The following is an 11,858-nucleotide window of genomic DNA, read 5'->3' on the forward strand; positions in this document are numbered from 1 at the left end:
AAATAAGAAAATATAAAAAATTAGAAATTGTAATTTTAAATACTTTTCCTCTAGTGGAGATAATAAAACTACATGATATTTTAGTAAAAAATCAGAGTTTTACTGGTGGATTATTTTAAATTAATAAAAACAAAAATAATAGTAATTTTAAGCATTTAAAAATTTTGAAAATATTTAAATGTGATAATATTAAATAAATATTTTAAAATATGACATATTAGTAGTCATAATTGGGAATATGACCTTGTAATTCAAATCTTCCAAACAAATAAGGTAACACAATTAATAAACTTTAATATATAATTAATATTATTAAACTTATGTGGTATTTTTATTTAAAAAAATATTTAACACATATATTTAAATTTATATTATTAACAAATTATTTCTCACACATATCAAGGGGGAGAGAGAGAGAGAGAATTGTGTATTAATTGTGTATTAATTGTGTATAGCCATTTACATATCCTAATAAAGATTGCATTTTCACTCATATATTATTTATTAAATGAAAATATAAAAATAGAAAGGGTATTATTGCCTATTTATTATCAAGGTGTGGATGGGAACAAATGAAATGTGCCACGTAGAAGTAACTTGTCACTTGGCAATATGTACATGTTTCAACCGACAATTGAATTCCGAACCTTCCTTGTCGTGGACCCCATTTTTGAAGAGTTCTCCATATTTGAAAATTCGTAAAATAGTACCGACAGACGACCGTGGAGACCAAGCAACCCGTCTTCTATATTAAACTGGAAGAAGCATCATCACGATTGTAGAACAAACCCAGCTCTACAATGGCTCCTCTTCTCGGCCCGCCGGCTATTCACTCTCCTGTTACCGCCGGCATAAAGGAAGCGGGTTCCGGGAACCCCTTTGTGGACGTCATGGCTGCCAACTTCAACACCTCACTGCCCTCCGTCCGAAAACCTGTGATGGGTTTTACCGAAAATAGCTCCCCCACTTTCTTGACCACCGGAAACCTCTGCCTTGATTTCTTCTACCACATCGTCCCCAGCACCCCGCCTGAAACTCTGGTGACCTGGCCGAGCGCCGCCTGGGGTCACGACCCTCTCACCACGCTCAAGCTCGTCTGCCACCTCCGCGGCGTTAGAGGCACTGGAAAGAGCGACAAGGAGGGATTTTACACGGCGGCGTTGTGGCTGCACCAGATGCACCCCAAGACGCTCGCTCTCAACGTCAAGCTTATTTCCCGGTTTGGATACCTCAAAGACCTCCCGGAAATTCTCTTCCGGCTGCTCGAGGGTCGCGACGTTCGGAGAATCGCGAAGGAGGAGAGGATGAGGAGGTTGAAGAAAGGGAGGAGACGGGCGAAAGCGAATAGGAAATTCAAACCCCGCAAAAGCAAATTGGAGACTATGCTGAAACCGCAAAAAGAGGATGCTGTATCGCCGGAGGTGGCTAGGGATTTGAGGCAAAAGAAGACAGCTCAATTGGCGAGAAGAGCGATAGAGAGGTACAACAGGGATCCGGATTACAAGTTTTTGCACGATCGGATCTCGGATTGTTTTGCTGAGTTACTCGCTGCGGACCTACAGTCATTGAAATCTGGAGAACTGCAAAGCATCGGACTCGCCGCCAAGTGGTGTCCTTCGCTCGATTCCTCCTTCGATAAATCAACGCTTCTCTGTGAGAGCATCGCTCGGAGGATCTTCCCTCGCGAGTCGGAGCCGCAATACAGGGAACTCGAGGATCAGTACTACGCGTACCGGGTGCGTGACCGACTGCGAAAGGAGCTCCTCGTCCCGCTTCGGCAGGCACTGGAGCTGCCGGAAGTTTACATGAGCGCGCGCCTCTGGAACTCGCTGCCGTACCAGCGAGTCGCCTCGGTCGCGATGAAGAACTACAAGAAGCACTTCGCGAAGCACGATCCGAATCGATTTCAGGAATTTCTGAACAGAGTCAAAGAAGGAACGACGAAAATCGCTGCCGGTGCGCTCCTCCCGCACGAGATCCTCGCCGACGCCGACGACACCGTCGCTGACCTGCAGTGGAAGAGAATAGTCTCCGACTTATCTCGAAAGGGAAAGCTTAGCAATTGCTTAGCCGTCTGCGACGTCTCCGGCAGCATGAAAGGAATCCCCATGGAGGTTTGCGTTGCCATGGGAATCTTGGTGTCGGACTTGAGCGACGACCCCTGGAAGGGGAAAGTGATCACATTCAGCCTGGACCCCCAGATTCACACCATCGACGGCGACAACCTGAAGGAAAAGGTCGAGTTCGTCAGGAAGATGGAATGGGGAATGAACACGGATTTCCAGAGCGTGTTTGACCGCATCTTGGACGTTGCAGTCGCGGCGAAACTTGACGAGGATAAGATGATCAAACGACTGTTCGTTTTCAGTGACATGGAGTTCGATAGAGCGTCGGCCAACCCATGGGAGACTGATTACGAGGTGATCAAGAGGAAGTTCAGGGACAGCGGGTATTCGAAGGTGCCGGAGATGGTTTTCTGGAATCTGAGAGATTCGGGGGCAATTCCGGTGGCCGGAGAGACGAAAGGGGTGGCGTTGGTTAGCGGGTTTTCCAAGAACTTGTTGACGATTTTTCTAGAGGGAGAGGGTGTGGTGAACCCGGTGTCCGTCATGGAAGCTGCACTGGAAGGGGAAGTATACGAGGAACTCGTCGTATATGATTGAGAACAAATGTCGCTATGTACATGCAGATTGCAGAAAGAAATTTGTGGCTTTTACTTCAAATTGGATTTTCTGTTAGTGCATGATAATCGAGTTAACAAAATAAATTATATAAAAATTAAAACATAACTTAAACTAATCGTTAATAAAAATATTTTAGCCTATTATTTACGAGGGACACATCGTATATGATTCTTCTAGGAGTGATTTTCTTCTCATATATTTTTGTTTTATCCAATCTCTTTTAACATTTTTATCCTCTTGAACGGGGGAGAAGTAAAAGAAGAAGTACAAAGAAAAATGTATTTTATTTTAGGTGGCCAAAATAATCAAATAAGGTGGAGAACAAAAGGTGGAGATTTTACATCTATGAAGAAACTTTTTTGGTATAAAAAATTGAAAACCAAGATTATAGACTTTTTTTTTTCTTCTTTGCAAATTGAAGTCACAAATTACTCTCATGTAAAAGAAAAGGAAGTTTAATATTTTTAGATTTCTACTTTGTTAAGAGTTGTTTATTGTTCCAGGATTTATCTTTATGTAGTTGTTTACTTTAACTATGATTAGGAATTCTATTATGAGTGTAATTGGGACATGCATAGAGGTTTATTGTATTCAGTTAATGATAAGTCAAATTATTTTTCCTTTCCTAAAATTCAACTGAGTAAATTTATATTCAAAGTACAAAATGCCCGAGTTGGAGTTCTAAGACAAAAAAAAAATTGAGTTGTTAGACTCTACAATCAAACTTCATTTTCCCTTTCAAATTACAATTGTAGAGTCATAACTAAAGGTGTGACACCTATTATCCATGTCAGAGTTGTTCCGTCCACTCTTGTAGGTGGTAACTTTCTACACCTAACAAATCGGTCTGTTGGTTGTATTGGCTAGTCGCTGTCATGATATCAAAGTTAAGCACGTTACGTCCCGCGTTTTAATCCTGTGAGAGGCAGTCAAGAATGAGCGGAGTGGGTGTCAGAATGGTTCCGTCCACTATTGTAGGCGGTAGCTTTACGCAAATAATCGTGTTGATTATAATTAAGAAATATTATAGTACTTGTTAATGATACTAGAGTCATGTTCGTTCTTGCTCAATTCAACTTGTGCGTCTGTCAAATGAAATACTTTTTTTTACAAATAATAGAATACAAAAATTTTACATCTAAAAGAGTCGATCTATTGAATAGAGGATTAATGGGATGAATAAAAACATAATTCCGTATGAATAATAAATACTAATTCTATAATTGAATTATTAAAATTGAAAATTTAACATTAACTAGTGAGAATAGAAAAAAATAATATATATATATATATATCATTAAAATAGAAAATTTAAGATAAAATATAAAATAGAAAATGGAATGACGGAAGAACAGTTTTTTAGATAATACTTCAATAGCAGGAAACACAACAGCGTTATACAGGTCACCGTTAAAGAACGTTTTTGCCATTCCATTTGCAGGAATTTTCAAACACGGCCTTCGGTTATCGTGCGCAATTTTATTCATGAATGGTGCCTCGTGCCCCTATACCTCCACTCGCTCTTCCAAAATCCCAGTCACGGCCTCGTGCCCTAAACTGTCTTTCGAAACCCCTTTGTCGGAGTTCGTCCTTCCTTCGGTCTGTTAAGCTTCCTGTGATCGCTTTTCTCCTTTCGGCTCCGTAGTTGCTAAACAAACAGCTCCCATCGGGGGATACCGAGTTGTGGGAAGGAACCTCCGGTTCTGTTACCCACACAGCAAAGACGAAAAGGCACAGAGAATATAAAAGCTGCGGTGTCGACATCAATTACAGGTATAAATTGCAGAAATGCAACATTGCAAGTTTTTTTTTCTTTTTTGGCCATTCCCTGTGCAAGAAAGCACAATAGGGAAAACCTCTCTCCAGGTAGGTTCCCCCTCACCACCTTGCTGCTTCCATGTGCAAAGACAAGGGACGGCAGTTGGTGGGGTGGGGCACACTTGCTTCTGCATGCCATCCAATTGGGTCATGGTGCAGGTGTGCCTCCCCACCATCTGTAGCCTTCCTGCACAATGGCAGGTAAGGTGGGGGATAGTTGTATTTGGATGCATGAGGATGTACCCTGATGGTGGAGGTGGAGGGAGGGCGAGTTACCCTTCCGGAGACTTGGAAGGGATGCCCTTGATCCATCTCCTTGTCCATCTGTGTGAGGCGGCTAGAAGGATTGAAGTGCCACTTTCTCTGTCTGCTCGCCAGCACAGGGAGGATCACATGGTTCTTTAGTGCTGATGTGGATTTGTTCCTGGGCAACATCGGAGGCCACTAGCCGGTCTATGTAGCATGGTCCCTTCTTTATACGTCTGGGTGTAGTTTCTTTTTTTCCTCTCATTACATACCGGTGAATAGTTTGAACTTAACTACCATACATGTTTAAGAATTATTTTGAAGCTCGTTTCTTTTTACTTTTATGGGTTACTGATAGGGAACCCTTTTTGGATGGCCTAATACCCTTGAACCAGTTAGGTTGTTTAGTTCATCTGAGTGCAGGTGAGAGTTTCAAAGTCAAGAAACATTTTCTCACATGCACTTTTAATTTTTTTAGAAGATATTAAAGGTAGTTTGTTGACGGTAATCTACATTTCTTGTTCTGGTCTGTAACTTGTTCTTGTCTTTAATGGATAGTAGTCCCATTGTTCTGTTGCCAGAATATAGACTTCGTGTCTCAGGTTGGTTATTTATTTGGGCAATAGAGGTGAGTGGGCGAGTACTCTCACTTTGGCTATAAACTTAGAAGATACTAAGCTGATCTGTTGGGAAAGGCCTCATAAAGACGATAAATTTTCTCTACGTCGAAGTGGTGTTAGTTAAATCCATGCCTGAGTCTATTTCTGTTATACAGCACATTTGTATGTTTTCTGTGATCCATGTGTATGTTCTTCATATCTTAGGCTGGGTTTTCTATTTAGGCTTGGATGTTCTCACCTTTCAGTCCATATGTGTACTTATGCTCAGATTGGGCATGTGGGTATGAGTTGTATTATACTGAGTTTTGTAGTTTCCTGTTGGTTAAGGTTTTGACAGATAGTGAGCTTATTATTTAGGAAAATGGCATCTAACTTTTGCTAGTCATTTCTGGATAAAATGACCCAATTTTGACTGCCTATGCTACCTCTTTTTTAAAACTTTTTATAGTTAGGTGATTTCTTTTTGAGCATAGTTCAGTTGATTTCTTCATTTGTTCACTTTGGAAATTTTGATATCTTTTCTATTGTGATCAGATATCATTAGAATTTGCTGTCTAGACTATGGGAAAGAAGAAGTCTGTCAAGAAAAACAAGATTAAGTGCCTGGATGTGAAGAAAGATAATTTAAAAAAGTATACAAAGGAAAACAATGCCTCTGAGAGGCTACAGGAGGTACAACCTGCTGCCCCAGCTGAAGTTGACGGAACTGAGGCTAATTCTAAAAAGAAGATCAAGGAAAACAATGCATCTAAGATGATGCAGGAGGTACAATCTGCTGCCCCAGGTGATCTTGATGGAACTAAGGCATTGGTAGATGAGAGTAGTAAAGAAAAAGGTTCAAGGGAAAATGGGCCTGCTGGGTTCATTTTCATGTGCAGTGCAAAGACAAAACCTGAATGCTATCAGTTCCGTGTATTTGGTCTTCCAGTGGGACAACTAGAGCTTGTGGAGAAAATCAGCAAAGGTACAAAACTTTTCTTGTTTGATTTTAACTTGAAGCTGCTCTATGGAGTATATAGGGCGACCAGTGTGGGTGGCAAGAATTTGGAACCAGATGCTTTTGGAGGGGCATTTCCTGCTCAGGTAATCCTTGTGCTTTTCTATTTTTTAATGTTTATCTTGTAGTTCAACACACTTAATTTCTGTATCTACTGCTTTTCTCTCTCTTTCTTGTTCTCTCTCAAGCACAATACACACACACACACACACACACACACACATACATATGCACAAAATCACACAAATTATTTTTCCATGCTATCTTTAGCATGGGCTTAAATATGTCCATTTGTCTTTTTCGTGTCAAATGGGGAAATATTAGTATAAATTACGTACCTGTTGGCTAGGAACCAGTATTCTCGTTCATGGAAGTGTTGAAGAGCTGTACTTAGTCTCAGATGTGACGTTTAGTTTATCTAGTTCCAGTCAACTGTAATAACCTATAATTTTTGGAGGCCAAAAGTAGAAGATATATGAATATTGGTTATCAAGTTACTTCACGTGCCATAGAAAAATATCAGTGTTTTTGACATAATAGATGTTGGTGAAGGCTTTGTCAGGGATCTGCTCCCACCTCTATTGTAATATCTCCCGTGAATATAAATACATCTTTATAAAAAAAAAAATGTTGGCGAAGGCTGAATAAGTTGGTAACCTCCCTTGATCTGGATACTACTGATTTAATTTCATAAATATAAAAGACATCTGTTCTGTCTGAGAAAGAGCAGTGAAAGAAGCATTTTGGAGCCCTCTAGTCTTGTTACTATGATCAGGAATCCTTTGTTTGGTCAGTATGGCCAGGTATCTTGATAGGTCAATGCTTTTCTTTAGACCTGGCTCATTGATTGATTTACCTTTTATTTCTTTATGACATGGTGAGGGTGTGATTTCAACAAAAAGTGAAGAGGCATGAGGCAAGGATCCTAGAACTAGAGGCATATGGAAGATAGAAGCGGTGAATAAAAGTGGGCTGAATTGCCACAACAAGGTGTCTATGATGATTTATTTCTGGCGAGAGAAGCCTAAGCATGATTCCACTTCTTGCTAGAGGAGAAGCTTGTAGAGCTCGTCTAGGTTTGTGAGCCCAGGAAACAAGGAGATTGCCATTGCATCCTTGATTTTGTCAAAAAATGCCTGATGGCCACGGAGGAGAAGATACGGAGGTCATTTATTTAAACTCAATTCTGATTGCACAAGTTGTTTGAGGAATGTGCTGATGGTGTTCGTGAGTAAGTGAACTAGGCTGTGCTAAAATTATCTTAGACTAACTTATTCTGGTTGTTTCCCATCCTTATTGTTTGTAGTTTAGTTTTCTTGGTAAAGTGAGTTTCATCTGATATGGATCTTGATTGTTGTACCACTGACTTTAAAAGGCATAATCATTGTGGCTCTATTATGGTCTTTTGATTTGACTTCTTCACAATCTTCATCCATTTTTCTGATGGGACTGTGGTTTTCTACTGCCTATAAGGCCATGGTCAATTCTTCTTCCATTATTAACCATCTCCCATGTTTAAGTTTCTCTTGATGTATTTAACTAGTATCCCCAAAGTGATATGCTGATGGCATATGCAAATCTAGGTCCTTAAACCTTTATCTTGTATTAAGCTGGCCATCAGGATGCCCATGCCCTAGGTTCGGTTCTACCCTAGGTTGGGTTCTATAGGCTCATAAAAATCCACCATCCTTCTGTGTTGCTGCCCACGCTTTCCACTCTATGGAGTTTTTCTCTTTGGATCAGGTAGTTCTTTTCATTTTTTGTGTGCCTCTCACTTTGGTATTAGGTGGCCCTTTTCATAAGTCACCCATCCAGAATATGATGATCCACTCTATGATGGTTTATGCATGATGAGGTAACTCTTTTCACCTTCTTGATGGCTCTATCTCTGGCAGTAGGTAGCCTTTTAATAGGTTACCCCTCTATGGGATTTAATAGTAGGTTTAGTTCTTGCTCTAATACTACAAGTAAGGTATCTAATCAATACACTAGAACTTTTTGAGCGGATATGATGAAAAAAGCTAGGCCCTTGAACCTAATCCACTGGCTCATAAACAGTTTTTGACCTTTTACTGCTTGAGTTTAATGAAATATCTAAGCCTCCAACTGATTGAGTAATTCTTGGCTATGTACAACCCTAGAGTCTTCTGTTAACCTGTTGGCTTATGCTGAATTGAAGCTTAATTTTGGAAATTTACCTCCAATCACTTGAGAGTCTTAATCTTACTCAAACAAAGTATGTATTTATCTTTATAAAAAGATGGTTTAATGTCTAAGACCTGCTCAAGGAATTGAATGCTTTGCTCAGTGGCTGGTGGTGGTTTCTTAATGTGAGGTCTGTACTTTCACAGAGTTATGGTATTTGAAAGTCTGCTTACTGGGTTTTATATGGATGTTTGATATCCTTGGTAGGTGAAATTTAAAATCTTGAAGGAGTGCATACCTTTGCCCGAGTCTGTCTTCAGTCATGCTTTCAGGGAGAACTACTATGGAAAAGGAAAATTTAAGCCAGAGCTCAGTCATGAACAGGTACACCGCTATAGACTACTGGTTTTTACTGCTGTCTCTTTCAGTTCTGTTAGAATGTGAGTTCATATGATGCAGGTCAATAGACTTGTGGTGTTGTTTCGCCCGATTCCTGCTCTGCAATCAGTATTATCACCTTCAGTTGTTAATGATCGACAGCTGGTATCATCACAACTACCTCCAGCTGTTGTGTCACATGCAATGACTGCACAGGTCCCAGCAAAGGTCAGACCGGATTCATCTGCAGGTCACCGCCGTCGTGCGTCAGTTGTGGAATCTCAAAAACATTCAAAAATCCGACCATATGGAGCTTCACAACCTACTCAAAGTCTGCTAGTTGTGAATGGTGGTCATTATGGATCCAGTGTCTTGCCAGCTCATCCAGTGGTGGAATCTCATCATGTTGGTTTGCCTATGCAGCCTCCTCAGAATCTGTACAGAGCTCTAGAGAACCTTTCTCGAGCAGATGTTCATAAACCTTATGTACCCGAAAATAGGATTTCATGGGATCTTTATAGCAGGTAAGTCTTGAAAATTTCATTATATTAATCGCATAGTAAAATTGACCTACAAGGACATTTGAAATTTATAAATCTTACTCATTACATTGACAAAATTGGTGGTGTTTCTGGGAGAGGACTACGGGGATGTGATCTTTTGAATTCCATCTTGAAACTGAAGAAGAGTTTAAATTCAAAAAGTTAACTGGCCTATTTAATCGCAAGGAGTTCTGTTTCTAGTTCTCTGAGAAACAGTCCGGTTCTTCATTTGATGTGAGGTTGGCATCATATGTTCTATTTATATAGCTAGGTGTAGAATCACAGCTCTTAATTTGCATGTAAATTTAGGGTAGTCATGTATTCTCCAGCTTTATTGTCGCTGCTGACAGTTATTGTTATCCATGTCACTGCCATCACACAGACACAGGCATGAGCAGTCAGAGATGAGTTCAAGGGATCCCCAACTTGCCATTGCTGAGAAACGTTACTTATGGGCATCCCAAAGGAGAGGTGAAAATCTAGTGCACCAGCCAAACCATGTAGAGCCTTTCTACTATACTCGCTATGCATTGCCTGTGCATGAGACACGGCCACGGCCGATGTATCCTCAATGGGATCACTGAAGGGCCCCTATTAAGCATCTTGGCGGAGTGCTGGAGACAGAATTTTTGGACAGGCCTAATACTGCAGCCGTCGTGCTTCTTTATTCTGCCTATTTAGTTCTCAGACGTACAGTGTGACTATTACTTCTATATTCAGCGTGGTGTGGTGGTAATTGGAAAGAATGTTGTTACTATGCAAGAATTGTTTTTTTTAATGCATTTTTATATTCTTCTGCCTTATGTTGGATGAGTTAAAAAAATCAAACTTGAGGAATTTGCATCAAATATTATTCTACGTTTTCAAGGCAGTGCAGGACAACATTGTCGCAGTTGATACTACAGGTGCTATACAATCTTTGTTTTTATTTCATATTTTTTCAAATAATGATGCTATACAATCTTAATGGGTGGATTGTCACCCTCTCCTTGAATCATAGGTCTTTGGTTCCACTAGCAACCATCATTTAATAAGAAAACAATTCGGTTTCTGACTATGAACCACATCATTGAAGTTGCTCATAGGGGTCCTATTGGTTCTTCCTGCGTTTCCAATGAATGTTCTGAACTGCTGATTTTTCTTCCTATATTGGAGGTTGAAGTTCATCAAAGGATTGACACAAGTGAACAGTGATACTAGATGGTATTCTGGAATAAAGAGGGTTTTTTCCCCTTCTCCATCTTGTCTGTATTCTTCCTGTCTTCCTCTCTCTACCCTTCTAGTGTACTTCCTATATCTATCTAAGTATAACGTTCTCTAGTTGACTTACTTGCTCAAAGAACATGTGATGAGGACAACAATTCTCTGGTTGACTTACTTGCTCCAAGAACAGGTGATGCTGATGAATTAACACGGTTTCTGGGTTGGATTGCCCACCTTTCAGATTCAATTTCCAATCAAAAGTAGAAGCCATGTAAGTTCTCTCATCTTCACAGCAGTCTCTGGTCGCTGCTTGATCTTGAATTTTGTCCAAGTCCTGATGGGATGAATTCAACTTCTAACGCAGCTCTCATGATGTGCAGAATTCCAGAAGTCGTTTCTGTGTGCCTTCCGTTCTTGCTCAGTTATGGACCAGTCTCCAGACATTCCTTCGTCCCCCTTAGTCAAGGGTAAATGATGTCAAACGTCTGTTTGTTTCTTTAGCTCAGTTGTGTCTCTTTGCTGCTTTGGTGGTTGGCAATATCTTGCATGGATTCCTGGGATTTCTTGTCACACCATTAAGTGTGGGAACAGATATTGCCTGTGCTTTGCCTTATCAGCCTACATTAAGATAATGGATAAAAAATGTTCTAAGATTATAGTGACAATAATGTTATCAAATTTGCTACTATGTTGATTATGCTGGTGAGACACAGATTCTATTTCACCTCAGGAATTTTAAAATCGGCAATGACTTCGCCTAGAGAATTGATAAAAAAACTTGTATTTTTTTTTTATAATTGCCTAAAACGCGCCTCTTGATGCAAAGACAAACTCGACAAGACGTGTAACATTCTTACGATGAAGAAAGGTGGGTTCTATCGAGTTAGCTTGAGTTTCCATGTGATTCAGGTGGCTTGACTTGGAATTTCAAGGACCCGATTTGCTCTGAGTCTGTTTGAGTCTCGATCTGACTCGGGTGGTTTAACTTGGAATTTTAAAGTACCCGAGTTGGGAGACGTAACACCCTGAATAAATCTGTCCCCAAACGGGGCCGGGGCCAAAATACAGAGCCCGTTCAGGGGTAAAGTTGGAAGATGGCACTCATTCTGGCTGAAGCGCGTACACTGATTGAAGACGCCATATATTTCCATTTCTATAAAAAGGAGGGAAGGTTGACCGTTTATGTTTTGGATGTTAAAGAGGAAACCAAAAGACTGCGGGCTAA

General features: G+C 40.3%; 2 protein-coding genes across 3 annotated transcripts; both read left to right on the plus strand.

Moving 5' to 3' along the window:
- Positions 1–790: 790 nt before the first annotated feature.
- LOC137963611 (uncharacterized) lies at positions 791–2,729 on the plus strand. The gene has a single exon (XM_068810751.1). The coding sequence runs from the start codon at positions 801–803 to the stop codon at positions 2,661–2,663; it is 1,863 nt and encodes a 620-aa protein (XP_068666852.1). The 5' UTR covers positions 791–800; the 3' UTR covers positions 2,664–2,729.
- Positions 2,730–4,134: 1,405 nt separating this feature from the next.
- On the plus strand, positions 4,135–11,225 carry LOC137964030 (uncharacterized). 2 transcript variants are annotated; one of them, XM_068811293.1, is made up of 7 exons: positions 4,135–4,457; positions 5,903–6,451; positions 8,778–8,894; positions 8,970–9,412; positions 9,813–10,335; positions 10,824–10,904; positions 11,014–11,225. In XM_068811293.1, exons 2-5 carry the CDS (start codon positions 5,930–5,932, stop codon positions 10,012–10,014), a joined length of 1,284 nt encoding a protein of 427 aa, XP_068667394.1. In that variant the 5' UTR covers positions 4,135–4,457; positions 5,903–5,929; the 3' UTR covers positions 10,015–10,335; positions 10,824–10,904; positions 11,014–11,225. The 2 variants fall into 2 exon arrangements, with proteins under 2 accessions (XP_068667394.1, XP_068667392.1); XM_068811291.1 differs by having other exon boundaries at positions 9,813–10,904.
- Positions 11,226–11,858: the final 633 nt, after the last annotated feature.

This window comes from Aristolochia californica, unplaced genomic scaffold (genome assembly GCF_029961685.1).
Source record: "Aristolochia californica isolate CCGP_79_NKW_82.1479 unplaced genomic scaffold, dmAriCali1.0.hap1 SCAF_4, whole genome shotgun sequence".
Lineage (NCBI taxonomy): Eukaryota > Viridiplantae > Streptophyta > Magnoliopsida > Piperales > Aristolochiaceae > Aristolochia > Aristolochia californica.